This window comes from Erythranthe guttata, chromosome 8 (assembly GCF_056151865.1).
Source record: "Erythranthe guttata isolate IM_541 chromosome 8, IM_541, whole genome shotgun sequence".
In the NCBI taxonomy this organism is placed as follows: Eukaryota; Viridiplantae; Streptophyta; class Magnoliopsida; order Lamiales; family Phrymaceae; genus Erythranthe; species Erythranthe guttata.
Genome location: NC_142540.1, coordinates 7,681,548 through 7,709,186, shown reverse-complemented (window position 1 = coordinate 7,709,186; position 27,639 = coordinate 7,681,548). Strand labels below are relative to the sequence as shown.

The 27,639-nt window shown below is 33.0% G+C and overlaps 1 protein-coding gene across 2 annotated transcripts; it reads left to right on the top strand.

The window, feature by feature from the left end:
• Positions 1-12,075: 12,075 nt before the first annotated feature.
• LOC148768439 (zinc finger CCCH domain-containing protein 38-like) lies at positions 12,076-16,791 on the top strand. Of its 2 annotated transcripts, XM_088821853.1 has the most exons (5): positions 12,076-12,251; positions 15,059-15,109; positions 15,856-15,985; positions 16,162-16,501; positions 16,585-16,791. In XM_088821853.1, exons 3-5 carry the CDS (start codon positions 15,861-15,863, stop codon positions 16,612-16,614), a joined length of 495 nt encoding a protein of 164 aa, XP_088677979.1. In that variant the 5' UTR covers positions 12,076-12,251; positions 15,059-15,109; positions 15,856-15,860; the 3' UTR covers positions 16,615-16,791. The 2 variants fall into 2 exon arrangements, with proteins under 2 accessions (XP_088677979.1, XP_088677980.1); XM_088821854.1 differs by lacking the exon at positions 15,059-15,109.
• Positions 16,792-27,639: the final 10,848 nt, after the last annotated feature.

Sequence of the window (27,639 nt, the reverse complement as noted above, 5' to 3'; positions counted from 1 at the left end):
AATTATTATTATATTTAATTATCTATACACGGTTGATTAATTGTTTTTATCTCACGTTTTTAATTTAATTTTCCGAAATATATTTTTCGAATGTCTTTTTTTAAAAAAATAGAACACTCATTTTTTATGATATATATTTTGGAATTTAGTTTTTTTTAATAATAATATTCGAAAATAATAATAATAATACTAATAATTATTATTTTTACAAATCATTAATAATTATTAATCACTATACATGGATTTTTTTTGTTTAAATATTTTGCCAACTTAATGTATATGTATTAATTTTATTTTATAAATATTAATAACTAAATAACATTTAAAATTTGAAATTAAAATTTTTGTATTCCAAATTTTGAATTTCAAATATTTTTTTACTATAAATTATCAATCATTCCCCAATTTTATGTCATATAATTTGATTTCTTACCTATTTAAGTTGATTGGTTTTGATTCATATGGTTAATTCATGAAAAATATCTAATCAAATAATTGGTAAGATTATAACATTAAATGTGTATTTCCATAAGAACTTACTATTTATTTTTTTATTATATAAAATTCAAGTATAAATACCTCTCATTCCAATCCATTTCACTCACTCATACTCTCCACCCGAATTTTACACTCGCATAAAAATAAAAAAAATAGGTCAGCCCGAAATGGCTGCAAAGAGGAAATATTGTATTTTTTTGTTGTTAATATATTCATAGTTTTACATGTTCTTTATTTCATTATTTTGATATAATGTATGTGTCTAATGGTTATTTACACATATACATGTATTTAGTCTAACATGTTATTTGTTGTTTGTTTATGTTATTTTTGTAGATATTATGGATAATATCGACATATGGGCTATGTGTGACGACATTGGTTGCGTCAAAGGAATAGAAAGAATTTCGTGAATCTCATATGAATTGTGCGAGAAAAAATACTCATTTTTTTCAATCCTTAAAAGACCGTCATCGAAGTGATAAATGTAAAACATTATATGCAATTATCAATTTTCTATTCTTTATATATGTCTGTAATTATTTTTAATATTGTTTCATCAAGCTCATTTAGTATATGGTTATATATGCAATTTCGCTATTTAAAATTTTATATATTTCATTTTTTAATTCGTGTAAAGTTGGATCATCTGTCGTTTTTGTTTTTGGAAACTTATTGTTTTCGTCTTTTTTTCTTGATTTGTTTCACTTAACTACATTGAAATGTTGAGTGCTAATATATTATCACTAATTCATTATATAGTAATTATATTGTTTTATAATTGTACATTAATTTAGTTTATTAATGCATTATTATATTAATGGAATGGTAATATGTCAATTAATGGAATAAAATATTGTATCGAGTTGTCCTTTTTATATACTCAATCTTAGGAAATTATAATATATTAATTGAATAGTAATATGTCAATTAATGGAATGAAATATATTTAAATTGTCATAAATAATTTAATAAATGGTATATATAAGTAACATATTTCAATATTATTCCATTAAATATTTAATGAAGTAATAAAACGCATTATTAACTAGATTTTTATTTTTTATTACATTTATTACGAATTAATTATTTTAATAATTTTTAATTATATAAATTACTTTATTTATTTAATTTTCCTAGCATTTTTCATTATAATTTTTTTTTTGTATTTTCGATAATGTTGTAACATAAGTATTTGTAATGATTATTTTGCATATCAACTTATACTTTAGAGAAGAAAAAAAATAATGTCTTACATTAGCATAAAATAATAATTTGATTTGATTTGTTTGATATTCTTATTAAAAGTATTGATTTTAAGGATAAGATTAATGACTTGATTTCATTTGTTTGATATTCTTATTTAAAGTATGAATTTTAAGGATATGATTGATCACTGATTTTATTTGTTTATTTATTTTTTGTTATGTTTGTCTTTGTTATATACAAATTGATATTATTTAGGTTTCTATTTATTACTGTATCAAATCAATGTGTGTATTATGCTAAATAAATTATGAGCATAATATTTTATACCTAATAACACGTAAAAGTGGTAATATTTTAAAAGCCATGTTATATTAAAATTGGTTACTTTTGTTATGTTTCCTTGGTTATGTTATTTCTGATTCTGATTAATTCATTACTATTTAATGTTATTATCAAATCAATACATGTGATTTGAATAATTTTTTTAGTAACCCCTAACAATCGCATTTATTTATTATGCATCTCAATAATTTTGGATTCTTATTAATTCTAATTGTTTGAATTTGTTTGATTTTTTCTAACCGAGTAACACAAAAAATAATAAAATATATTGTTTGCTTAAAGTTATTTTATTAACTTATTTAGTTTGTGAAAATGAAGTATAAAGACCATCAACACAAACTGATCATTTATCTCATTCTTTCTCAACACGTTTTGTTATGATCATGCTAAACCAAGGTCCTCACCTTAAAACTTTTTTTTCTTCATATTTATGTTTTGTAATTTCATAATGCGATCAGTATTGTGCGATGTGCATGCTCGGTTTGAAGCATTTTATTTCTCGCCAAGTGTTTATTACGTTATACGTTTATTATGTATGCGTATGTATAATAATCTAACAAATCATTGTTTTGCTTTCCTTTTAATTTTCAGATCCATGGATAACATCGTGTGTGCTATATGCGGCGACGTCCGCAAGGGAGAAGCATTGTGGCGTTGCGTAGAATACAAATATATGATTTAGATATATTATATGGATGGGTTTTAAAAACTTTTACTTCTGGTTTTCCATCTTTGATTATACATTCAATACTTGTAAGTTTAGTTTCGATGAAGAAGTTGAGTTTAATGAAGGTGATAATGTAATAAAAAAAATACTAAAGTAACTCATGTATGTATTTCGTTATTTGTAATAGAGATTCTTATATAATTTGTTGAATATATTTAAATAAATCTTCTTTAGTGTTTATATTTTTATGTTACAATATTAATTTGTACGTATCGTAATAATTCTTTTATTTTTATCATTTTTTAATATTTATGTAAAATATTATTAGTTTGTACGTTCATAATTTTTTTTTTGCTGTTAATCTTTTGAATCTTTATGTACATACATGACATTATAGATTCACCCTTCTTCATTCACTGTAATTCCAATATTATGATATATTAGAAACATTGTGCCTAGATGTATTTGTGACAATATTTGATTTTGTATGTTTTGAAATAGATAATTATTTATGCAAGCATATTAGGATTTAGAAGTAATGTTTTTGCAGAAAAACCTATACTAACTAGCGAAATATATAAATTATGTAGCATTCTACATTGATCAGGGAAGGAAAAAAACACATTAAAAATAATGTGTGAAATATATAGTAAAATATACATATGTGAAAATCGATGTTGTCAATCCAACGAGGACATTATGTGTGTGTATTCTTTGGATCATTAAAAACATTTTAGAGAAATTATCTCTTTCCCTAAAACAAAATGGTTTGATATTCCAATGAAAAGAAATCGACGTACAATATTACGAGATTAATTTGTATGAAGTAGGTCTCGATTACGGATTTGTTGAGATTGCAAACTGAAATTTGAGGAAGATCTCTATGAGTATGAGTATTAATATTAGTATTAGTAGTAGTATTGGTATTAATATTAGTATTAGTATTAATATTATTATTAGTTTTAGTATTAGTATTAGTATTAGTATTAGTATTAGTATTAGTATTAGTATTAGTATTAGTATTAATATTAATATCAATATCAATATTAGTATCAGTATTAATAACAGTATCAATATCACTATAAGTATGAGTATGCATGAGTATGAGTATGAGTATGAGTATGAGTATGAGTATGAGTATGAGGACGAGTATAAGTATGGGTATAAATATCAGTATCAGTATTCGTATCAGTATTAATATCAGTATAAGTATCAGTATAATATCAGTAGCAGTATCATCAATAGTATCAATATCAATATCAATATCAGTATAAGTATTAATATCAATATCAATATCAATATCAATATCAGTATCAATATTATTATTAGTATTAGTATTAGTATTAGTATTAGTATTAGTATTAGTATTAGTATTAGTATTAGTATTAGTATGAGTATCAGTATTAGTATCAGTATCAGTATCAATATCAGTATTAGTATCAGTATTAGTATCAGTATTAATATTTATCAATAACAACATCAGTATGAGTATGAGTATGAGTATCCATATCAGTATCAATATATGTATCAATATTTATATCTATATGAGTATTGGTATGAGTATTGGTATGATTATTGGTATGAATATTGGTATGAATATTAGTATCGTATTAGTATTGGTATAAGTATTAATAATAATATTAGTATCAGTATCGGTATCGGTATCGGTATCGGTATCAGTATCAATATGTGTATGTGTATCAGTATGTGTATTAATATTCGTATCAAATTAATATCAGTATCAGTATCAATACCAATATCAATATTATTATCATTATTAGTATTATTATTAGTATTCAAATTCATATTAGTCTTGGCCTATTAGCATTAACATTAGCATTAGCATTAGTATTAGTATTAGTTTTCTTATTAGTATTGGCTTATTAGTTTAAACATTAAATATTCATATTAGAAGTGGCGTATTATTATTAATATTAGTGTTGATATTAATATTAGTATTAGACTATTAGTATTAATCATCGTATTAATATTAAAATTAGTATTAATATTAGTATTATTAGTGTTGATTTTAATATTAATATTAGTATTGGTATTAGTATTATCAATGTTGGTTTTAGTATTAGTAGTAGTAGTTGTTAGTGGAATATTAGTGTTAATATTAGGGTGGATAGGCAATTGTACGCCGCAATGTCCAGAGATAAAAGTAGATTTGAGATAAAAAATAATTATCAACTCAGAATCGGGCGATATAACTAAAATTACGAGCAATGTTGTAAAATTACGAGCAATGTTGTGTGACAAAAGATTTTCAGCGAATATGAAGGTAAATCACAAACAAATGAATATTTTGTATTATTTACATGTATGTCAACTGTTCAAAGTTTTCGTTCGTTTTATTTTATACAAAATATTTTTTTTGAAAAAATTGATCTCGTGCATCGCACGGGTGAATTACTAGTTATTTTTAATATGTCAATAATATCCTTTAACAGTATATGGAAAATGTAAATTCCAAAAAAATATCCCATATCTTTCTTCCCTTTGGGTTGACCCATTTGTTACCAAATCTGACCACCGTTCCGGAAAATCTCAAATTGCAAATTTTACAGCTCCGGAAAATCGATTTCATCAATAACGAGTTGATACGGCCCATTTCGCCTGTTTGGGCTAAATTCATACAAACAAAGCATATCTAAGAATAAATGGGCCTCAAAGAACGATGATGCCCAAAGTAAGTGCCAAAGATGCTAAAGGCCTTTTTCTCCCTCTATAACTTACCTCGGGATGCGAGGTAAGGAAGTCTTCCTTAGTTCACAGATTCATTTCTTCAACTCGAGAGTTTTAACCACAAGAAAGGGAAAACTTGTTTTACTCTAATAGAAAAGCCCATTAAAATAGCGGCTGATCCTAAATAGAAAGAGAATTAGGTTAAAAACCCTAGAAGAAAAGTCTTGAAGCTCAAGGCAAGAAACTTCTATAAAAGGAGAAAGAAATGGAAGAGAATATTTCTCTCCTTTTTCATATAAAATAGTAAAATCCCCATTTCTCTAACTTGATCGTCGGAGCTTCTACACCGGGAACAACCCCCACAACCCCACGGTGTTGCAGGTACTACAACTGATCAAGTTTTTAGGCGAGGTCCACGATTGATGCAACATAGTCAAAATGTCGTCACGACCATCATCATCAACACAAGAGAATAGAGTCTGATGATTGGCGCCGTGTGTGGGAAAACAAACAATATCATTCGTCAAGAAAATTTCTTTGAAGGACGAGCGATTGAATTAGAGCTAGGACGTGGAGATGAAATGAGAAAGCTCACTCGCGCGAAATTTGCAAAAGGAAACGGACGCTGCTGTGACCAAGAAAGGACCATGTCCACCGGAGACCCCTCAGATCCCACCTTGCCGGCCTGCTGAAATTGGATCTATGCTGCGAGAGGTGATGCCCCCCAGGGACTACGATAGGAGGCCGTTTAAGTTTCCGGCCAAAGGAGACTGAAAATATCCTCGGCGACACCCCCTATTCTCTAAAAGGAACAGACCAAAAAGATCTTGAACAAACGTACACCCGAGGAGAGGTACAATCCATGATTGCGGCAGCTTTGAAAAACTATTGTCCGTTACCCCAAGATTGTAAGATGCGAAGAGAGGCGAAAAAAACGTGTCAAATAAGAAGAATGCGATAACTATTTTTCAGCTCACGAAGAGACATTGAAGAACTCAAAGCCCTTCGAAGAGGAATGCAACGTGGATTTGGAAAGATAAGTCCATTTTCTAAAAAGATCGTTGATGACCCCATCCCAATGAACTATCGCGCTATCTCGTTCGAGTACAATGGCTCCAATGATCCAAATGAGCATTTGAGACGATTCAATAACACTATCTCCCTCTACCAATTTGACCGAAGGAGTATAATGTCGTGCTTTTGTCACCACCCTCATTGGGGCCGCACAAGCCTGGTTCAGCCTCTTACCAGCTAGTAGCATTAGATCCTTAGGCCAGTTCGCAAACACCTTCGTAAATCAGTTCGCTAGATCTAAAATTGCAAGAAAAACTCATAGTCCTTGTTAGCATCAAACAAAACCATCAAACAAAAGGATATATAGAGTCTGCGGAGTTACATAAAACGCTTCACTTCAGCCAGTTTGGAGATCCCACTTACAAGCGATGAGGTACTAATGGCTGCCTTATCCTTCGGACTATGCGACGGGGAATTATTTCGCGCGTTGGCATTAGAACCTTCGCTCGACTTCGATAATTTGTTGGATCGTTCCTCTCATTTTATCAAGCTCAACGAAGCCCATCAACAGAAAAATGGAGGAATTTGACTAGATGGCAGTGCCCAGTCCGAAAGAAGGGCGTAGGAACAGAGAACTGGGTCCACCTCGTAAGGACCATGTTACCATGGTCAAGCGATCAGATGAAATAAGAGGGGCAAACTATAGCTCTTATCAACTCTTGATCTCGTTAGGAACGTTTTGTCGTTTCCATAATTCCTTGTGGGTAATCCAGTAGGTGAAATAAGGGGAGACCAGATTCAAGCGAGGTCTTGCACACTGAAATGGTGAAGCTGACAGAAAAAGGAAAACGAGAAGCCTCGATCCGAGAAGACCTGGGTGATGGAAAATGACCTAATTTATCTCGAAGACAAGACAATGCACGTACAACCGATGGATGAGCTAATGGTAATAGACTTGGCGCATGGCGAAGGAAAGATCACTAAAGTGAGTAAGGAATTAGAACTAAGTTTTCAAGAGGAACTAATCAAATTGTTAAAAAATAATATGTACATATTCGCGTGGCATCCAAAATATCTAACCAGGATCGACCAAAAAAATGCAGTACATCGGCTTAGTTTAAAGCCGGGATGCAAGCCAATCCAATAGAAAATTAAGGAGCGATCCACTAATTTGGGGGGCTAGGCAGAAACGTTCACTACACTAAGTGTCGCTTCGTTATAAAATTGAATCATGAGAAATATGCTTTCGGGGTATGTGCTGGTAAATTCCTCGAGTACATCGTCATGCAAAAAAGAATCGAAGTAAATTGGGATAAGGTAAAAGCGGTGTTGGGCATGGCCCCATCTGGGTCTATCATAGTGGTCCAATCCCTGGCAGGAAAAGTGGTCGATTGGACTCGTTTTATATCGCGTATGGCAGATAAAAACTACTCTTTCTTCAACGTCTTAGAAAAGGAGCCCGATTCAAGTGGACTGCTGAATGCCAAAACGCCTTCTAAGCACTGAAGGTCACCTTAGCGGAATTATCCATATTGGCAACCCCAGAATAAGGAGTGACATTATTCTTTTATCTATCTGTAGGGGAGTAAGCCATTAGTTCAGTACCTTTTAAAGAAACCCAAGGGAAACAACTCCCAATCTACTATGTGAGCAAAATCCTTAGTAAGATAGAGTCACGATACTCCGAAGTCCGAAGTAGATAAAATTGCATACAAACGAGTTTACGTACCCCTACGCCAGGTATTAGATCAGCCTGAAGCATCATGAAGAAGCATACGACCGGCTGTCGAAGTGGGACAATACTAGGTAAGTACCAACCTCGCACCTCGATTAAAGAACCAGCATTGGTCAGCTTTATAAAATAGACTATGCGGGTATCAATAGAAAAAGAATGGAAGCTCTATGTTGATGGATCTTCCACCACAACGGGGTGTGGTGCCGGTATTTTCATAATAGACCTTATTGGATTCGAACTTGAAATTTACGATTAAGTTACATTGGATTTCGAGCAACGAAGCAGAATATGAGGCATTTATAAGAGGAATGAAAATCGCACAGACTCGGAGCACAAGTTATGTAGTTAAAATACAAACGTCTTAATTTTGCGACTTAAAATTAAAATGTCGCATATAACGTCGCAAAATGTCCATTCTACTTGCGACGTTTTCAATATAAACGTCGCAATATATATTTGGTAAAAAAAATTTAATTTTTATTTTCCATTGCGACATATTAGTATATTATTGACACAAGTTTGCGACGATAAAAACATTTTTGTCGCAACTATTGGAGGGAAATATTAGCAATTAATTGTGCGGCAATATTTTACTATGAAATTATTTATCGTCGCAATAATTTCTATAAATTTATAATTTCCAATTATTTGCAACGATTTTGTATAAAATAGTCGCAAATCGTGTGACAAATATTTTTTCGTCGCCATAAAAAGTCGCCTGAAATGCATTTTGGCCTAGTGAGAGTTCTCAAGGCGAAATATTTTCCAAATTCTGATTCATTCACAGCAGGCATTGGTTCCCGACCCTCGCTAACGTGGCGAAGTATCTTAGCTGCTCGCAATTGCCTTAAAATAGATACCAGGATGAGGATTGGGGACGGTAAGTCCGCTTCACCTTGGGCGGATCAGTGGTTCGTGGATGATAATTGTCTTCGAGTAATAACCAAATGATCGTTTCACACTTTGTTTCGCGACACGGTGGCGGATATTATTGAACCAGTCTCACATAATTGGAATATTCCCCTTATTAACTCCATTTTTTGGCCAATTGACAGGCATAGAATCCTATCGGTGCCGATAGGAGGTAACCAGGCGAATGATAAAGTGACATGGCATTTTACCCCGCACGAGATATTTTCGATCAACTCATGCTACCGCCTCATTTTTTCGCGTTTTGAGGAAGTGGGTGGGAATCATGATCGAGTGGGTCAAGCTTCAAGTGGAGGAGAGTCTGTTCTATGGATGATAATTTGGAAAATGAATATTCTTCCGAAAATTCGCATATTCATCTGGAGAGCAACCCTTAATTCTCTTCCGACTGCATCAGAGCTTTACAAACGAAAAGTGTCTACCTCTCCGTCGTGTCTTCTCTGTGAGAACGTTGAAAATATCTTGCACGTATCTACTGAGTGCCGAGGAATGGACGTAGTGTGGAAGCAGCTCCCGTTTGATGGAGTTAGCATGGGGCCTGCTCTCAACTTTGTGACTTGGTTGAAGCTCTCGATCAAAATCTCCAAAAGGAACAACTTTGGCTAGCGGCGGTGCTCATGTGGAAAGCTTGGAACGCATGGAACCGAGACATGCATGGAGAAGACAATGGATCGACCGTCGACGGGTGATTTCCTTACCTGAAGCACAATGTATTTAGCACTTTACCATGAAACAATAACGAAGCAGCGAGTGAACCAAAGTCCCAACACCCATTAAGCTGGTTACCACCTGGCCAAGGTACTATTAAGATAAACATAGATGCAACTTTTCCGGTGGACAAAGATTTCTATAGTACTTCAATGATTGCTCGGGATTGGATGGGAAATTGTATTTGGTGGTGTGTGGAGAAGTTTTCGAGTCGGCCTAAACCGAAATTCGGCGGCTCTAAAAGCTATGAAGAAAGCTAGAGAATCGGACTGGCGATCAATTATTGTGGAATGTGACCGCTTACAAATTGTCGAAGCTCTATAAGGCTGAGACACTTCATCGACTCCGTTTGGCGCTATCATTGTGGGATGTTTAACTCGAGCTCGTAATTTAGATTTACTTTCATTTGTTTTTATTGAAGGGGTTGGGAACAAGCTAGCTAATGCTATTGCGAAGTCACATGCAATGTTATTAGAACCGGACCGAACCGGCCGGTCGGACCGGTTCGACCGTGACCCGGCGAAAAAACGGTCCGGTCTGACATCTAAAACCGGAAATATCGAAAACCGGGGTCAAATGACCAAAATCCGGTTCGACCGGGTAAAACCCGAGAACCGACGAGTCAGTCAAGGAACCCGGTTTTCGGCCAAAACGTCTCGAATCACCGCTGAGTTGGTTATTTATGGCTAGATTCGAGCGAACCTTCACAAACTTAGTAGTGGGTGGCCGGATTTAGTCATGAGTGATCTAAAGATTGTCGGATATGATCATGGGTGGTGGCCGATTGCCAGATTTGAAGTACAAATAATGGAAAAATATAGAGTATAAGTAGTAAAATATAGTAAAAAGTGAGGTGAAATAGATAAAAGTGAAAATAATAAGTGGGAGATTAAAAATATAAAGAAAATAATATTTTTAAAATATTAAAATTAATAAAATAATGACATATTAGGAAAAAACAAAAACCCGGTTGCCGGTTCGACCATAAAAACCCATGACCCAAATTGTCGTCCGGTTCTATAGCCGGTCCGGTTCTGATAACATTGGTCACATGACTTAGCAATAGTATATTATTGCTAAGTCACAAGCTAGCTAATGCTATTGCTAAGTCACATGATTAACCCTTCCTTCAAGTTTGGCATCGTACGCCTGGTAATGTTTCCCTTTCTTCTTTTAAAAAATAAGAAGCAAAGAAGAAAATATAGGGATTAAAATTTAAAACTAAAATATTAATTATTTATTATAACAAAGAGGGATATGAGAAGGGCGGTAATTGCATATCGGCGAAACAGAAAAAAGTCTTCCAAATAAATCCATCCCCATGTCTTTTGTCTAAAATATCTTCCATAATGTATTTTTTTCAATTTCATCCTTTATACTCTAACTTCCTCAATATTATACATTGACTCCGAATTTAAAGAAATATATCACATTAACCTCCATTTTAATAATTTTTTGAACAAATAATCTTTTTTTTTTCTTCAGAAAATAATTTATTTTCCGGCAAGATTCTGACGTTGATTTTTTTTTTTTTTGAAAACTTTTTTTTGTGAATTTTTTTTCCGGTCAGTCAACTGCCGGTCTTCGGCGTTGACTTTTTTTTTTTGAATTTTTTTCTTAAAAAAAATATTTTAATTAATATGTCTTGGCTGCTAAATTACTGTCTCCAACATTAATTTAATTGTCGGAAACAATAATTTAACTGTCTGAGACAGATAGACAATAATATTGAATATCAAAACAATTACAAATATTACTGTCCCAAACAGTAATTTTACTAATATTACTGTCCCAAATAGTAATATTATTGCATGGGACAGTAATATTACGATCGAAGACAACAAAATTGCAGGCCAAGACGATAAAATTTCATGGCAAAACAAATTTAAGGACCAAAATCAAAAAAATGTGTATTATATAGGGACCAAAACTATAATTTTTCCTATTTAGTTAATTAATTAATTTAAATCTTAAAAACTAAATCGATATAAAAGTGTAGTAAATCCAAAAAAATAATAAAAATGAGAAATATGATTTAGTTATTTATAATCAAATAAAATATTAACTATTTACTCTGAATGAGTATTGCATATTTAATTAAATTATTTGTACATTTAAAGAGACTAAAATTGAATTATTATAATTTATACATAAGATTTTTGAAATATTATAAACAACGAATGGAATGTTTTGCAATTTGCCCAAAATTAAATACTAAATAAAAAATAAATAAAATTATCATATGCCTATTTAAGTCGTCTATTCATAGGGAAAAAACAAAGACAAATAATCCTTATCTGTCACATACCTTCACAGTCCATCTCCGTTTCTCCCCATTTCATAAATATTTGTATAAAACACATAAATACACCGGCGTGTTCACCAAAGCGAATTGGCGAATCGTTTTCCTCTGTGTGGTTCCTTCTCTCCGTCTAGTGTGATTGCTTCTCTCCGATCCGTGTAATTTTTCTATCTCTCTATATCTCTTGATAAATTAACATTTATTTCATTTATCTTTTTGTTTTTCCTTTTCTGTGTGCCTTGTAATCTCTTGATTGGATTTAGGGATTTTATTTATTTATAATTTTATTGGAGTTCTTAGTGTGTTGTTTAAATGTTACTCCAATTACATGCTCTTAAAAAGATTTTCTTGTTTATTTTTATGCAATTGTTTTTTCTATGTACATTGAAAAGTTGTGAGATACGAAGGTATGATGCTACTTTTTTGTTAGGAATCACTTTTTGATGGCACTGGAATGATTCAAGTTCATTTTTTTTCAACCAGTATGTGATTTTATATTTACTTTATAGAAAGTGAGTTGGTGCGACTCGGTATCAATGATAAATTAATATATCTGATTTATAACTTAAAAGTATAATGCGATTGAATGCATTTATAAAAAAACAATATTTTAAATTTTATTTTTTTTATGAATTATTAATTATTACATGCGAAACATTATTATTTGATTTGATGGTCAATGTTGGTACAAATTTAAAAATCTCAGCAAAACCTCCATGTGAATGTTTTGAAATGTTTAGTAAAATGATTTTACCCATGAAATGGTATAACACTTTAATTTTTAATTTGTTCAAAATTGATAAAATATGGTTCTAGTAGTAAACTTTTCCACACATTAACAACATTAAAAAAATATAAAGATGATTTAGTTTATATTTGACCTAAGGAGATTATATTTAATATATATAATAAGTTATTAGATTGTGGAGATATTGCTACGATATGGTCAATTTAAGTTGAAATTCCCTTTGAAGCCAACTAATTGAATTTGTTGTCCTAGGAGGGGTGTATGATATTTAGCCGTTAAGAAAATATTGGAAACAAGCCCTTATATCTGAAAGTTGTTGTGTTTATGTGAATATATTATTGGAGTGTAATAATACGTAACAAAATAAGCTTTCATTTTTTTTTTGCCCAACTATATAGTGTATTGGGTAAACTTACACTCTCTTATAATAGCTTACATATTATACGAGAGATGTAAATCATACTAGGGGTAGACTCAAACCCAACCTCAATTAAAACAAATTCTAATATAATATACCTATATTTTAATGTAGTCCACCTGTTTTTTATTATTTAGACCACCCAAAATCCTACTTCCAGCCCACAATGTAACCCATTTCTGGACTTGCTAAGACACTTGTAGTCATCTAAATCTATAATAATTTTGTATATAAAGTTGACTGCATTTTGTCCGTAATCTCTATAGTCACTTGTAGTCAACTATAGACACTTGTAGCTAGTCATCTAAAAAACTAATCTAACAACATAATTTTTCTTGTTCTTCACCATGGTTGGTATTGCCAACTAGCAACAACCGCGAAACCCTATCTACCTAAACTTATTCGCCCACCAACCCCTAGCCGGCCACCAAACTATAGCACCATCAAAGAGTCCTACGTTGATGCAGCCACTTCCAACCTCCGTTCTAACCTCATACCACAGTCTCCAAGGCCAAACACAATCATAAGAACACCCATGTCCTCTGTTCGTGTAACAGAACCGTCATTAATCATCAAACGTCGAACAAATTCCAACTATGGTGAAAAATGTGAAATACGGATGCACACGAAAAAAATTAGAACTCCATGACTGTATGTATGTTTAAAAAAACAGTAAACAAAAGAGGACGAAGAAAGGAATCCAACGTTAGAGAGAGAGAGAGAGAGAGAGAGAGAGAGAGAGAGAGAGAGAGAGAGAGAGAGAGAGAGAGAGAGAGAGAGAGAGATGTGAGGGATTAAAATTATATGGGCAAGTTAAAAAAAAAATTAGGGAGTTGGGTTTTATATTTTTAAAATATGGATTAATTAAAATGTGAAAATTAGATTGTGATTCACATTTAGTTTGGTTTAGTTTTAGGAGTGTCAGGAATGTTACACCAAATTGAAAAGTAGAAGTCTAATTGAGTTCAATATTGATAGTCAAATTCAACATAAAATGTGGGAATTAACCAAGATTTAAGATCATAAAATAATTTCAATTCCTACTAGAAGGATATAAATGTATTCCTCATGATTGTGTGGTCATTAGATGATGTATACTCACAAAATAAAATTATATTAACCATATATGCGTTCAACATGACAAGATAATACAAAAAAAAAAAAAGGTTTGGAGAAGGATTTAAAATTTCGTTCTCCTTTTATATTATACGATGATACATATGTTCTATGTTTGTACCAATTTTGAAGTTTCTATATGATTGCTAAGGGAGTTGGGCACATGTACACGTGATAATGAAATTATCAAATATTATGTAGCCCCAAGTGTGAAAATTCAATTAGTTATTATGTATACATGATTATGGTGAGAAAAAACAACATAGGATCTTGTTGTATATACTAAATCCACTAGTGATTATTTCGTCTCCAATATAATGAACAATCTTAAGTGTTTAATTATAAAGTTGATACATATTATTATATTTTTCACATCTAATTATCTCTTTAACTCGATACAGGAATTTATGATTCTCTCATTATTGTGTTATTGTTTTTATCTTATATTTACATGGTCACTAGACATGAAAATGACAATATTTGCGAATAGAGATCTTATGTCTTCCTTACAAATATGCATGCATGAGTTGTTGTTACTTACAAGAAAACATTAGCAGTAACTATATCTACATTTGAATATGCATTTGTGTTAATATATCCATTACAACTTTTAATCCAAATATTCACTATTTACATTCTCATTATGTACAGTAACAAATCAAATTAATTTCTTTAATTCACAGAAGATTCGTGTTGAAAAAGATAAAGAGGTTGATACTTAGCTCATTGAACAGGTATGATAGCATGTAGTTATTGTTTATGAGATGGTTATTGTTTATGAGGTATGAACTTACATTAGGCGTGGAAATATCATGTCCCTAAATTGGTTGTTGATGAGATTTGCAAAATACTTTGTCATTTGCATGTTCTTTTGAGATTCTAGCTTTAGTATTAAATATTATAATTTTGTTCTTTTAAATTATATGCATATATTCGTCATTTATTCCCTAGTATAAATATTACCTATATAAGGTGATAATATTATATAACCACTCATCTTGAATAGTAAACCTCTTTTTAGATTCGCTCGTGTGTAAGGGCTACTATAATATGTAATTCCTTAGAATTATACAACAATTGATGATTGATTCCTCCAATAACATAAATAACATATAGTTTCTTAAGTGGTTAGTACATTGGATTATTTGAAAAAAAATTATAAATCACCGGCCTCATTATTAATAATAGGAACTTTATTGAACATTAAAAGTGACCCTTACAAAATCTGATAATTATTTTGTCTTTTGAAGATCTTATCCAAATTAGAAACTTGTATGAAGGTTTGATATGTTAAATAAGAAGTTTATGAAATTTATGGTCTTATTTTTTCGAATAAGATCTAATGGTACTTTTTTTTTTCTTCTTAAGAGTAGTATACTTCTTTAGTGAGATGGTTGTTGATTGACGCCAATAAATAATGCACAACGTATGTTGGTGTTCTCTTGGTTTATATTATTTTTTTCTTTTATACGACATGCAGAAGAAATGGACAGATATGGAGCACACAGCTTAAAATCTATTGAGATATCACCAATGTCACCCGGCATGAATAATTGGAAATTGGAGTGTTATGGGTCCTCTGGTCATGGTGACATGATGCATCTGGACAGGTTCATTTACTGTCTTTTTCTGATGTTTATTATTTAGATCTCATTAAATACATATTGTACTTCATTTTTTTTTAAATTTGTGAACGATATAAATAATATTCATCAATATACTATTGATATTAATTGACATTATTTTATTTGTAATTTTACAATGATTAAATACTTTTGATATGCAGTGATAGTGGATACAGTCCAGTTTATATAAATGGACAAGGGAAAGGACTGAAAGAGGGTACAAAACATACTGAAGTTGAATGTCCTCTAATAAATGTTGGAGAACCAAGTAATCGTGTTAAAGCCTTGAACGCGTTCAAGGCTATTCTCGTGGACCATTTGAAAACACTTATTACCCCATATTGGAAAGAAAAGAAGATCGACAGAGATTTATACAAAGTAATAGCGAAGAAATCGGCTGAAAAAGTCATTAAAAGTTTTGGAAATAAAAATTTCCCTACAGAAAAAAATATCAACCTATATATCAAATCTTCACGTTCTAAGCTCACTAAACTCATTGAGGTTTGTGCAAATTATTCCTTTTTACGTATTCGATATTCTGAATGTAAGTAAACTAACTTAAATATGTTAACATTTCTTTGCAGGAGTATGTGCGGAAATACTCGAAGAACTAGTACAAGTCAACAAAGTGCTAGGTTGCATGCAATAACAAAACAACGGGCTTTTTCATGAGAAAATTTCTCTCACTAACTAATTTAATGAAATTTCATCTCAAACATGACTTTGTATATCCCATCTATCCAATTTGCTTGAAATTTTAGAAGTATTTCACAATTTATTATGCTTGAAAGCGAAATCTTTTTTACTTATATTATTTGTTTAAAATTTCACACTATTAACGTTGTTGAAGCTTATTTGGAGCAAAATAAACCAAAAAGAATCACAAAATTTTACAAATATGGAATGATCTTAAACCTTTGTTAGTGAAAAATTGAACCATCATTAATGATGCATTTATGTTGTAAAAAACACTCAAAATTTATAATATTTGAATTTTGTTTCAAACTTCTATTGTTGTGTAAAATGACCCATCATCAACTAATACTACTTTATTGTTAGAACAATACTTACAATTATATACATGGATTTTGTGATTTATTGTAATTACTATTATCATTACTACTATTACTACTACTACTACTACCACCACCACCACCACCACTAGAATTATTTTGAAGAAAAGGGAGGGTGCACATTTGGGAGTGGGGGCTCGTTGGTTCTTGGCGGCGTTGTAGCGGGTCATGGTGGGAGTGGTGGCGGCGCGTTAATGCAGTGTCTAGCATAGATAGAAGCGTTAGTGGGGAAGGGGTGCGATTGGATGGTGTAGATCTTGCTGGCGGAGCGGTTGGTGTGGTGAAGGGGTGTGGTGGTAACGTTGCCGGTTGTGAGGCGATAAGATGGGCCAACGTCACAAATCTAGGATTTGATGTGGCTTGCAACGCGGTTGGGGGTGTTAGCGTCGGTGGAGGCGATGAATGGGGGCTATTGGTGGTTAATGAGGTCAATTGGGTGTGTGGTGACGAGACACATCGCAACATGATGAGGGGCGATGATTTGGCCAATGATGTAGGCCATCTAGGTTTGGGTGGCGCCACTGGCGGGTTTCGGAGGTGCATTGTTGGTGACACGATGTATGGAGGTCTCGCCGACGATGCTGAGAGGTTAAGTGTTGAAGCCGACCGCGGTAGTCAAGGCTTGGTGGGTGACATTGGGTTGTCGAATCGTGTGATCTGGTTGAGCCACGGGATCTTTCGCCTCTTTGTTGAGGAGGTAGGGGGTCTCGTGGTTTGCCTGTGGATCATCTTAGTTTTAGGATCGATGGTGGAGTGCGAGTTCTGATTTCCTCGGGCATGACTCCTCTCTTGGGAAGGGTTAGACGGATCGGTCTGGACACATATGGCGATGTATCTTTGCGGCAGCCCGAGTGGCTGCATTTAAGGCGGCGCGAGTAGACACTTCTTTAGCCGTAGGACTTTTTCAATCATTTTGGCGATACACAAAAGGTCTAGCCTATTATCGTTCTATGGTGATGGAGGAACGTTGTTGTTTGCTTGCGAAGCAGGATTGTTGTTTGCCAACGGGAGGGTTGTTGTTCACCGGTGGAAGAGGATTGTTGTTTATTGTCCTGATCACCTTGTTTGCCTCGTGATCTGATTTGCACTCCCACAAACGGCGTCAAAATGTATCACTTACCTTGGATATATTAGATGGAGATTAGACGAGAATGCTGGGGTAGGTTACTGCATGCGGGTAGTTGATTCAGCCACGTAGGGATGTACACTGAGTCATAAACTACAAAATTAAAGCACATGAACTAAGAGGGGGTTTGATCCGATTAAACTCGTCTGACCCTCAAGTCATATGTTGAACGAAGGGAGTGGTATAAAGCAGAAACTTAATATAACTCAAGAGATTTAACTTTATTGAGTCAATGTAACTCAATATAACCCTAATTAAGTTTTATTTAATATAATGGAGTCAAATCCTTACATTATTGAGATTGGTCGTTATATAAACTTCTTTAAGTTTTTGGACCCTTAGTTGTTGACCAAATATATATAGATAATTAATGGACCCATTGGAGACACAATAAGCATGTCAAATAGTAAAATTCGCTAAATCTAATTTTAAAAAGGAGCATGAATAACATTTTCACTGAACTTTATCCATAACTTGCACTTTACCCCATAAAAGTTTAATGGACATTTAAGTGATTGATGGTTTGTCCTTTCAAACTTGATGTAATTCTCATAAGTAAAGTTATTATGTTCCTTACAAAAATAAGAGAAAAAAATAAGTAGAGTTTGTCAAGATTTTAGACGAAAATGGTAATTTCAGTTTCAGCGCAACAAATAATTGAGTTCCGGCAAAAATGAAACAATATATAAATCGACATGTAGTCCAACGGGCAAAGATTTTTGTACATATTTTCTATTATTTTTTTTGTACAAAATAATTAACTTCAAATAAAAGCCGCTTGTTGAGCTTTAAGTAATAGGTTCAAGCGTGTGCAAACACATACAACAAATAACCAAAATATCATAGAAAGCACGTTCAATCAACTCAATATCGATATAATCTTTTATTTATAAGAACTGAATAACCTTAAAATATTTATAAATAAAAGAATCGACTAATATTCATTATTAAATTTTTTTGTTAGAATAATTCCAATGCACAAGTATCAAAATGAGTTATTAAATATTCATTTAATACTTGATATGTTATTTTGATACATTTTTAAATACATTTGCTCAAATAATAGTTATCAAATGATTTCTAAGTAAAATAATTATATCTTTATTTTTATATGTCATTTTATAAATATATATTGAGTGGTTATAGGAGTGAAGTTTTTGGGTTTTGAGCATTAAAATAATAATTTTATCATTTGATTTTCTATTTCACGATCTTAGTTTAAGCCTTTGATCTTTCGGGGCTATTAGTGAGACATCTCTCTAGTATTTTTTAAATGGGGCCTCTAGCAATAAGCTCTCACACCGCTAATAAATAAAACTAAGTTCAACCCTAAAATTCATCATTGGTGAGACCCCCAAAATATTTTGTAATGAAAATACTCACCCCTTTCATAAATAAACATATATCATTATTTGAACTAAATTTATCATTTTCACATTTTTTATTAATTTATTATTCTTTTAATAATTCTTTTTCTTTAAAAGGATTAATTAATTTTTTTTTTTGCATCTTTTTTCTCGATAAATTTACTACATCGAATATGATTATAGTTGAATATGATTATATTTGACTATCCTCAACTATAACCACATTCTTTCTTTATATTACCGTTTTTTACATTTCAATTCAAAATAATATATTCTCAAGTATACAGTCTTATAGAATAATGTATACCCAATTATATAAAAAACAAATATCACCTATTATGTTAAAAAAAAACTCAATCCACATCCATAGAGAAAATCAAAATTTGAATTTTGCAATTACAAATCAAACAGTACTACAATATAAATCAAAACAATCACATGTATCAATTCTTTCAACTAAAAAACACATCAACATTACTATACGTTAGAATACAAAACTCGAAATCTTATATCTGACTATGTATAATTGTATCACTGCAAAGTTCATTCTCTTCAACTGGCCTGCAACGTGCCTATCTTCTTCAACATCATCAACTTTTTTGGATGGCTGCAACTGAAACTAACAGCAGAAAACATACTGAAAAAAGGATATTCCAAAGCCAAATTCTTCTTTGTAACCTATAATAACACAAAAAAAAAAAAAAAAAAATTAGAAAAAAAGAAAGGAGGGAGCATGACTTGTCCTTCCCCTGCATTCTGCAAATTTGGTTCAAGCAAACTAACACATGTGCAAAAGCACCGGAATATAATTAGGGGTGGGCATTCGGGTCGGGTCGGGTTATTGGGGTTTTTTTCAAAAAAAAAAATTAGAGTATTTGGAGAGCTCGAAGCCTATGGAGAAGAAAGGGAAATACATGTTTTATGAGGGTGATTTTGCAATATTTTGGAAGAGGAGCGGTTGTGGTTCTTGGGTGGCTTGAGCTTGAGAAAATGGTGGCTATAGTGGGGAGATGGAGCTGCCGAAAAATGACGGAAGAGAGGAAGAATGAGAGTGACTCTTGGACTTGCTAACGTTGGAGTGTGAGAGTGGTTAAGTGTGCTCTAGCTAATGATTAGAAAAATCTAGACTTAGGTATTTCTTTCAATGCTCAATGTACAAGCCTTCTAATGCTTGTCTTCTCCTAATTTATATGCATCACATTTTAAATTTTTGTGTGTGTGTGTGTTAGTGGACGGGAATTTCAAGAAAATAAGGGAAGGATTTCCTAATTTTCTCCACTAATTAATAATCCTAAAATGCATGAGTAAATTATTATTTTCTAAAATTTAGTGCATGCATAAAGATGATAAAATGCTTATTTAAATTCATCATTCAAGAATAAAATTTAAGTTCATGGAAATAATTTATTTTACAAATTCGAGAAATATTTATTTCAACATAATATTTCCTAAGCACATAATTCACATAATCACACAATTCACATAATTACATAATTCACGCAACTATTAATCGTGCAAGAATTAGTCCAAATTTTATTTTAATAAATTTGCACATAGAGGTGGTAAAATATAATATTAATACCGAAAATGGGGGGTGTTATGATAAGTGTTCGTTTTGCACGATTTTTGCTTATCAAATCTTCGTGTTTTGGTCTTCGTTCGTCCGAGTTTCGGCTTTATTTGTATATATTATTGCGTTTCTTGTTTTATTTCCTTTTTTAGGTTTTGTTAGCTATTTTTTGCCAAGTCGAAGCCATTTGGAAGCGAAACCGGTTTTCCAAGCCGAGAAAGTGGTCATTAAGACCCAGATCGCGATCCAGGAACTTCGGATCGCGATCTGGATGCAAATTCCTGTAGCAAGCAATTTCAGACGCAGATCGCGATCCAGGAAAGTTGGATCGCGATCTGGTGACAAATTCCAGTAGCATCGAGATTTTGGGGCAGATCGCGATCCGCACTTCCTGGATCGCGATCTGGGATGGTGGTTCACGTTTTTACGAGAAGCCAGATTGCGATCTGACTTTTCTGGATCGCGATCTTACACGATTTTCGAGGGCATATATTTTAAAAATCAAAGCTTCTTGAGGAAGCTTTGCAATTTACTATAAATTGAAGCAAGCCGTCACACTTCATTTCTTCTTCGACTTTTTACGGTTTTCGATAGTTCTTCGCGGGAATCATCAACGGGGGTTCCAACTTGGGTTTTTCTTACGCAATTTCTTTATGTTTTGTTATTCATTTCCTTTGTACATTCTTTTGACATTATGTTAGTTATGAACTAAGAACATTTTATTCTAGGGTAATGAAGCCTTGTATATATTGATTTCGATCGTCATTTCTGTTATCTATTTGTCGTGTTTTGATTTCGTTTATGTTTTCCTGTATTAAATGCTTCTGATTGTTTGATCAACTCTCAGATTGATATTAAATAGGAATGAACTCGAGAGAGGATTTCTTGTTTGAAGTTAGGAAAACATAGCTCGGAGTGTGGAAACGGAGACGTGATGCACTTCGGGGAGCCCTTAAGGACTTGACCTAAATGCTCTCTTAATAGCAGGTTCTGAACAGAGACGTCGAACATGTGGGTAGACTCTAACTATACTGGAGACAGGGGTTAGAGTACATTAGCGTCTGGGTTAACGAATATGAATGTGATTTTAGATAGCTAATTTGTAGATCGTTGTTGGTTATACATAGGTGGATTTGGCCCTAGAAGTCCCCTTTAAATCGAAGTCACCCCCGCGTTGAGTTGTCGTTACTTTATTTACGTACATTCTATATTTGCATGTTTACGATCTTGCATGCTTATAAATTAGGATTTCACAATTCCAAATATTTACGATCGGCTAGATAATATAACGATAATATAATTACACTACTCAACATGTAAATCTACAAGGTCCCTGTGGATCGATATCCGGAACCACTGTTCTGCAAAATGCGATACTGTATACTTGCGGTAATTTATACGTGAGGAAAACGCGTATCATGTTACACTCATCCTCATTAAAATAATGTTAGAGGGAATTCTCACTAATAGCCCCTAAGAAAAATCTCCAAATGATGTGGCACCCGTGATTTTAGAGATTCTTAAGATGACACTATGAAATTGAAGTGTCATCTTGAGGATGTCTAAAGTGCCAACTCATCATTTAATACAATTTTTCTTTTACTTTCTATTAAAAAAATTAAGATAATTAAATTATCTTCAAACCATAAATGAATTTCACCATAGCTCTACTCTTATTTATTCCACCTTCTTCTACAATATTTTATGGGAGTTATATGTTTCTTTGAAGATTCGACTTTCGGGTAAAAACACAAATTAATTACTTAATTTGTTTTAAAAATAAATTTCACAAACATTAATCAATTAAATTCGTGTGATTCCCCTCACATAAAACAAATGAACCGTACGACGTACGCGTGATCTATAGAAATAGTTAATTTGTATATTATATATATATGTTCATAGTTTAGCGAAAAGAAAAAAAATGTTTATTCATTAAAATATTTAACTAATGAATGTTCATAAAAAAAACCCTATACACTTTTATTTCCCTCTTTTGAAATAAATTTGTATAAACCCTACTAGTATTAAATCAAGAATGAAAATATGAATGAAAATTTGTTCTCTTTTTTACGGAATAAGTTTTCTTTTATTTTTAATAAATTAATAATTTTAATTTCAATTTAAAACCCAGTAATAAACTACACATAAGAAAATATTTTGAATTTTAAGTATTGTATTGGAGAAGACTTTGTAGTAGAGAATCTCAAACTTATGGAATATGATAGAGAAATTTTTAAAATTCTACATTTGGTACTTCACACCTATGATTTTTATAGTTTTTTTCTTGAGTTTAGCATTGGAGATGCTCTAAGTATGTAATCGTTTGCTGAAATGCTAAATCCCACATAGAAATTACTAAATCATGCAAATAATAAAATTTCCTTCTCTCTCTAAAATTCAAATGTGTCGGTCTTTCTTCTCTCCTTCAGACAAGTTCTTCTTTTCCTCTAATGCTTGCACAAAAAATATCAATAAAATAGTATTATAATTCGAGAATCGAACTTGAAGAAAATCTTCTCTAATTTATTCTACGATCAAGGTTATCATTCTATCTCAAATTTATTCTACAAATTAAGCTACATGGGGTTTTTTTGGGGGGTGGGAGACGCGCCTGGAATAGCAGCGCAATATTTTTTTTTTTTGTCAATTCTATTGCTTTATTTATTATAGAGGGTGGTATAGAGTGAGAGAGAGACACAGCCTGCCATGGACCTTCCATGAAATTGGCGTCCATGGCTAAACAGCATGTGTGGGATTTTCTTTTTGGAGTGGATGGCTAGGTTAGAAGCGACGTTTTTTTTTCTTTTTTCAATTCAATTATTTCTTAAGTGTTTTAATAATTATTTAATGATGAATAAAATTTTAATAAATTTTAATACTGAATAAATGTTAAAAATATTTTAGAATTAAATAATTAATAATTTAATAAATATTGACAACATGTTTAATAACTATTTAATAATTAATAAATATTTAATAAATACTGAATAAATTTTAATAAATATTTAAATATTTCGGTAACTTGCTTCTGCGAGAGTTGTTTAAAAAGACTATGCTTCGAAGTCAGAGGATGATTATGCTTCCCGTAAACTATAGAGAGTTTCCATTTACCCTCTGTTTATAGAGCCCCCTTCAGCTAGAAACCACAATTACATTTTTTCGTGCCAGTATATATTGTACTTTCTGCATCTTTATTCTTTCGTTTCACCTGTTTTTTCTCAAACCAGTCACATGACTTATACTCTATCACAAAAAGTATGACCTATACTTAGCTTAATACCATGACTTTCAGTTGTGTCTCTCAGACACTGTATTAAATCGTCTCTACAATTAAACAACTGTACTCCTAAAAAATATTCAGAATAATTAACTTCGCCATTATCTTGAAAAATAAATAAAATATAACAAAAACTAATTTACAAAAAAGAAAAAGAAAAAAAAGACCGTGTCTAAAGTAGAAGCGGACGCATCAAAGACGGCGCCCACCTTGGACGCGAATACAGTGTATTGCGTGCCCAACATGTGCGCGTTATCTGTTTCGTCTTCCAGGTTGTCAGCCCTCTGCGTTTGACGATTCTTTGGAAAAAAAATTAAAATATTACATCCGATTGAAGTGTATTGTCGTTAGAAGGTATTGAACTCATTATTTGATGATTATTACGTAACAAAAAAAGACTTTTGACGACTTCTTAGTATTTTGAAAATCTTAGAAAAAAATTAGAGGGAAGTCGAGAAAATAGTGTTGGGTTTCGGGCACGCGTACGCAGCGGAAAACAAAAATTTTATGCGAATTAAACGAATTTAAAATACATAAGCACATGCCCGAGAATATAAATCAATTAATTGCGTACCTTTGGGCTTCCAGCGAAATTAAAAACAACATACATTGCGTACCTTTGCGCTTCCAGCGAAATTAAAACAACATACATGCTTAATTACTTAATCGAAATTAAATCAATTAGCATGCTCGCGTTTAAATCAAATAATCATGCTCGCAATAATAAAACCAATTTTATGTAGTCACATAAAATCATACAAGTTTCTTATTAAAACGAACATGCATATATTAATTTAAACGTAACCGAATCGAATGACAATAGATTCGAAACATTACCTCTTGAAGCGTGAGGTAGGCGCACTAAGCAAAGCTAGATTGCCACGGAAACTAATCCGTGCAATCCGGGGCAGCAACGGCGATGATCCGAGCTACGGCGGGGCATGTGATTCACGCGCAGAGAAGATGGCTAGCTGCTCTTCCCACTCCTATTGATCCAACCTGTTTGCTTGATCTGAAATTACAGCCTTGCTCCGACTTCAGTATCTCCATTCTTATTTAATGGATGAACAATTCCTTCTGGACTATGGTAGATTTATGAGTCGTGAAGCTGCTGTCAAAATTTCACGTCCATCGGATGACCGGTTGATTTATGGCGAATTTTCTCGCTGGGCAGCGCAGAAAATCCGAGAGCAGTTTTTCGGAATTGCCTTCTCGCATCTTCGATTCTTCGATCTTCCTCCTCTTGGATTTCACCTCGTATACTTCGATCTACTAAACACGTGGCACTAGACACGTAATAGTCAGAATAACGGAAGAAAAGAAAGAAGAAAAGGAATACCGAAAGAGATCGGCCAACGGGTGGCCGATTCCGGCGAATTTCCGGCGACGGCGCGGTGGTGGTGGCCGTGGGAGAGGGTGGCTGATCGAGAGAGGCAGCGGCTAGGGTTATGAATGTGTGTTCTCTTAGTTGTGTGTGTGTAAGACCTATAAATCAAGCATTTATATGTCTTGCATAAAACCCTAACGGGCTTAAGTTGGACAGGACCCAACAGCTTAAGTTCGTTAGTTCTTTTACTTGCTCGTCTCTCTCAATTCAATGATCGGAAAATTGAAACGATTACATTTTCGGAATCATTATAATGTCCTCGTCATTACGAGTGCCAACTCTCGATTTCCAACTTTCCAAAAGTTGAAACCCTAATTCAGTGCACTTTCTAAATTTGGAAACTTCCCGATTTAGAAAGTCCACTAATACATTTGCCTATTCTTTTCCTTTTCTTATTCTCATTCATAATTCCAAATTACGAATGTTGGACCCAATCATATTGACTTCCAATCATGCAAAGATAAACCATTTTATCTTTGACCGTTTATTCAAATATCTCATGTGCACGAGCAGTGTGACCCTCAATGGTTCAGGTGTAAGCTAGCCGTGGGCCCACAACCCTTTGTGGTCAAAACTCGTCCCCTTAGAGTTACGATTAAGATGAAACTCGTTTCACCTTAATCACCCAACGAATCAAGATTGGCGTCTCGCAACTACGCGTCATGATTCCCTAGATACAAATGAAGTGCCTGCAAGAACCTTCAGATATAGTTAACGTACAGTACGGTCCCTTCGATTCATATGTCCCGATTGAACTAGAGGCATTGGTTCATCGAGACCTCTTTATATGTTCAATGACGGTGCGATCGTTCTAAGTATTGTAATCGTCACATGCATGACTTAGAGAATCGAATCCTCTAATCATCACTTAGTCAGCTCTGGCCAGAGACTTAGAATGATTACAAACTATCAGAACACACCGGACATCCAAGAATATTCTAGCGATCGAATCCCCGACTACAATGCACAGACCTCCCACTAGATTTCGGACTGCACGAACACTGGCCCTTGGGATGGTCCTCGGTGGAACTCAGAGACAGGTCACGATACAGCTGGTCCTCTAGTGAAGTCACGGTGATGTCTAGGTCATAAGGACTAATGGTGTACAACTATACCATAGATATCTCTACTCGATTATTGGGAACCACTTAGAGATTTCTAGGGTGAGGGTGTTCATTGAACTCGTCAACTTACGAGCACCCACTTATGCATGCCGATATCACAATACCGTTTACTGATGAGATGCAGTACACATACACTAAGTGCTAGTCTTCTAATGGGAAAGGTCGATATCCTCATTGGTGGCGTAACCCTTCGACTAGGAACACGTTTAACAGTTATAATACTTAAGTAAATATCTCACGATCCTAACGATCAATTACTAGTACTTGTAATAACTGTAAGGACTATATCTATGCTTGTGACAAAGGGACAAAGATATAGAATGCCAAGGTGTTTTATCATTAATACGAATAAAGGTTCGTTTATTACCATAATAAATACGAAAGACCACAGCCACAAGTTGGCTTGTTGGTCACCTACTCTAACAAATAGAGCATAGAGAGAGAGAGTATTTTTTTATAGAGATAGAATTTTTTATTTATGTGCGGGATTTAGTAACTTTTGGTGTGGAAAACCCTAGAAAAAAGTTAGAGAGAAGTCAGAGAAAATAGAATATAGAAAGAGAATATTTTTTATAGAGAGAGAATATTTTTTAATTTATGTGCGGGATTTAGTTACTTTTAGCGTGGGATTTAGCATTCCCCAATCTTTTAACCTAGGGTCCATTAGATATAAACCCCTAGAATGTAAAATATATAGGCATAAGTTCACCCC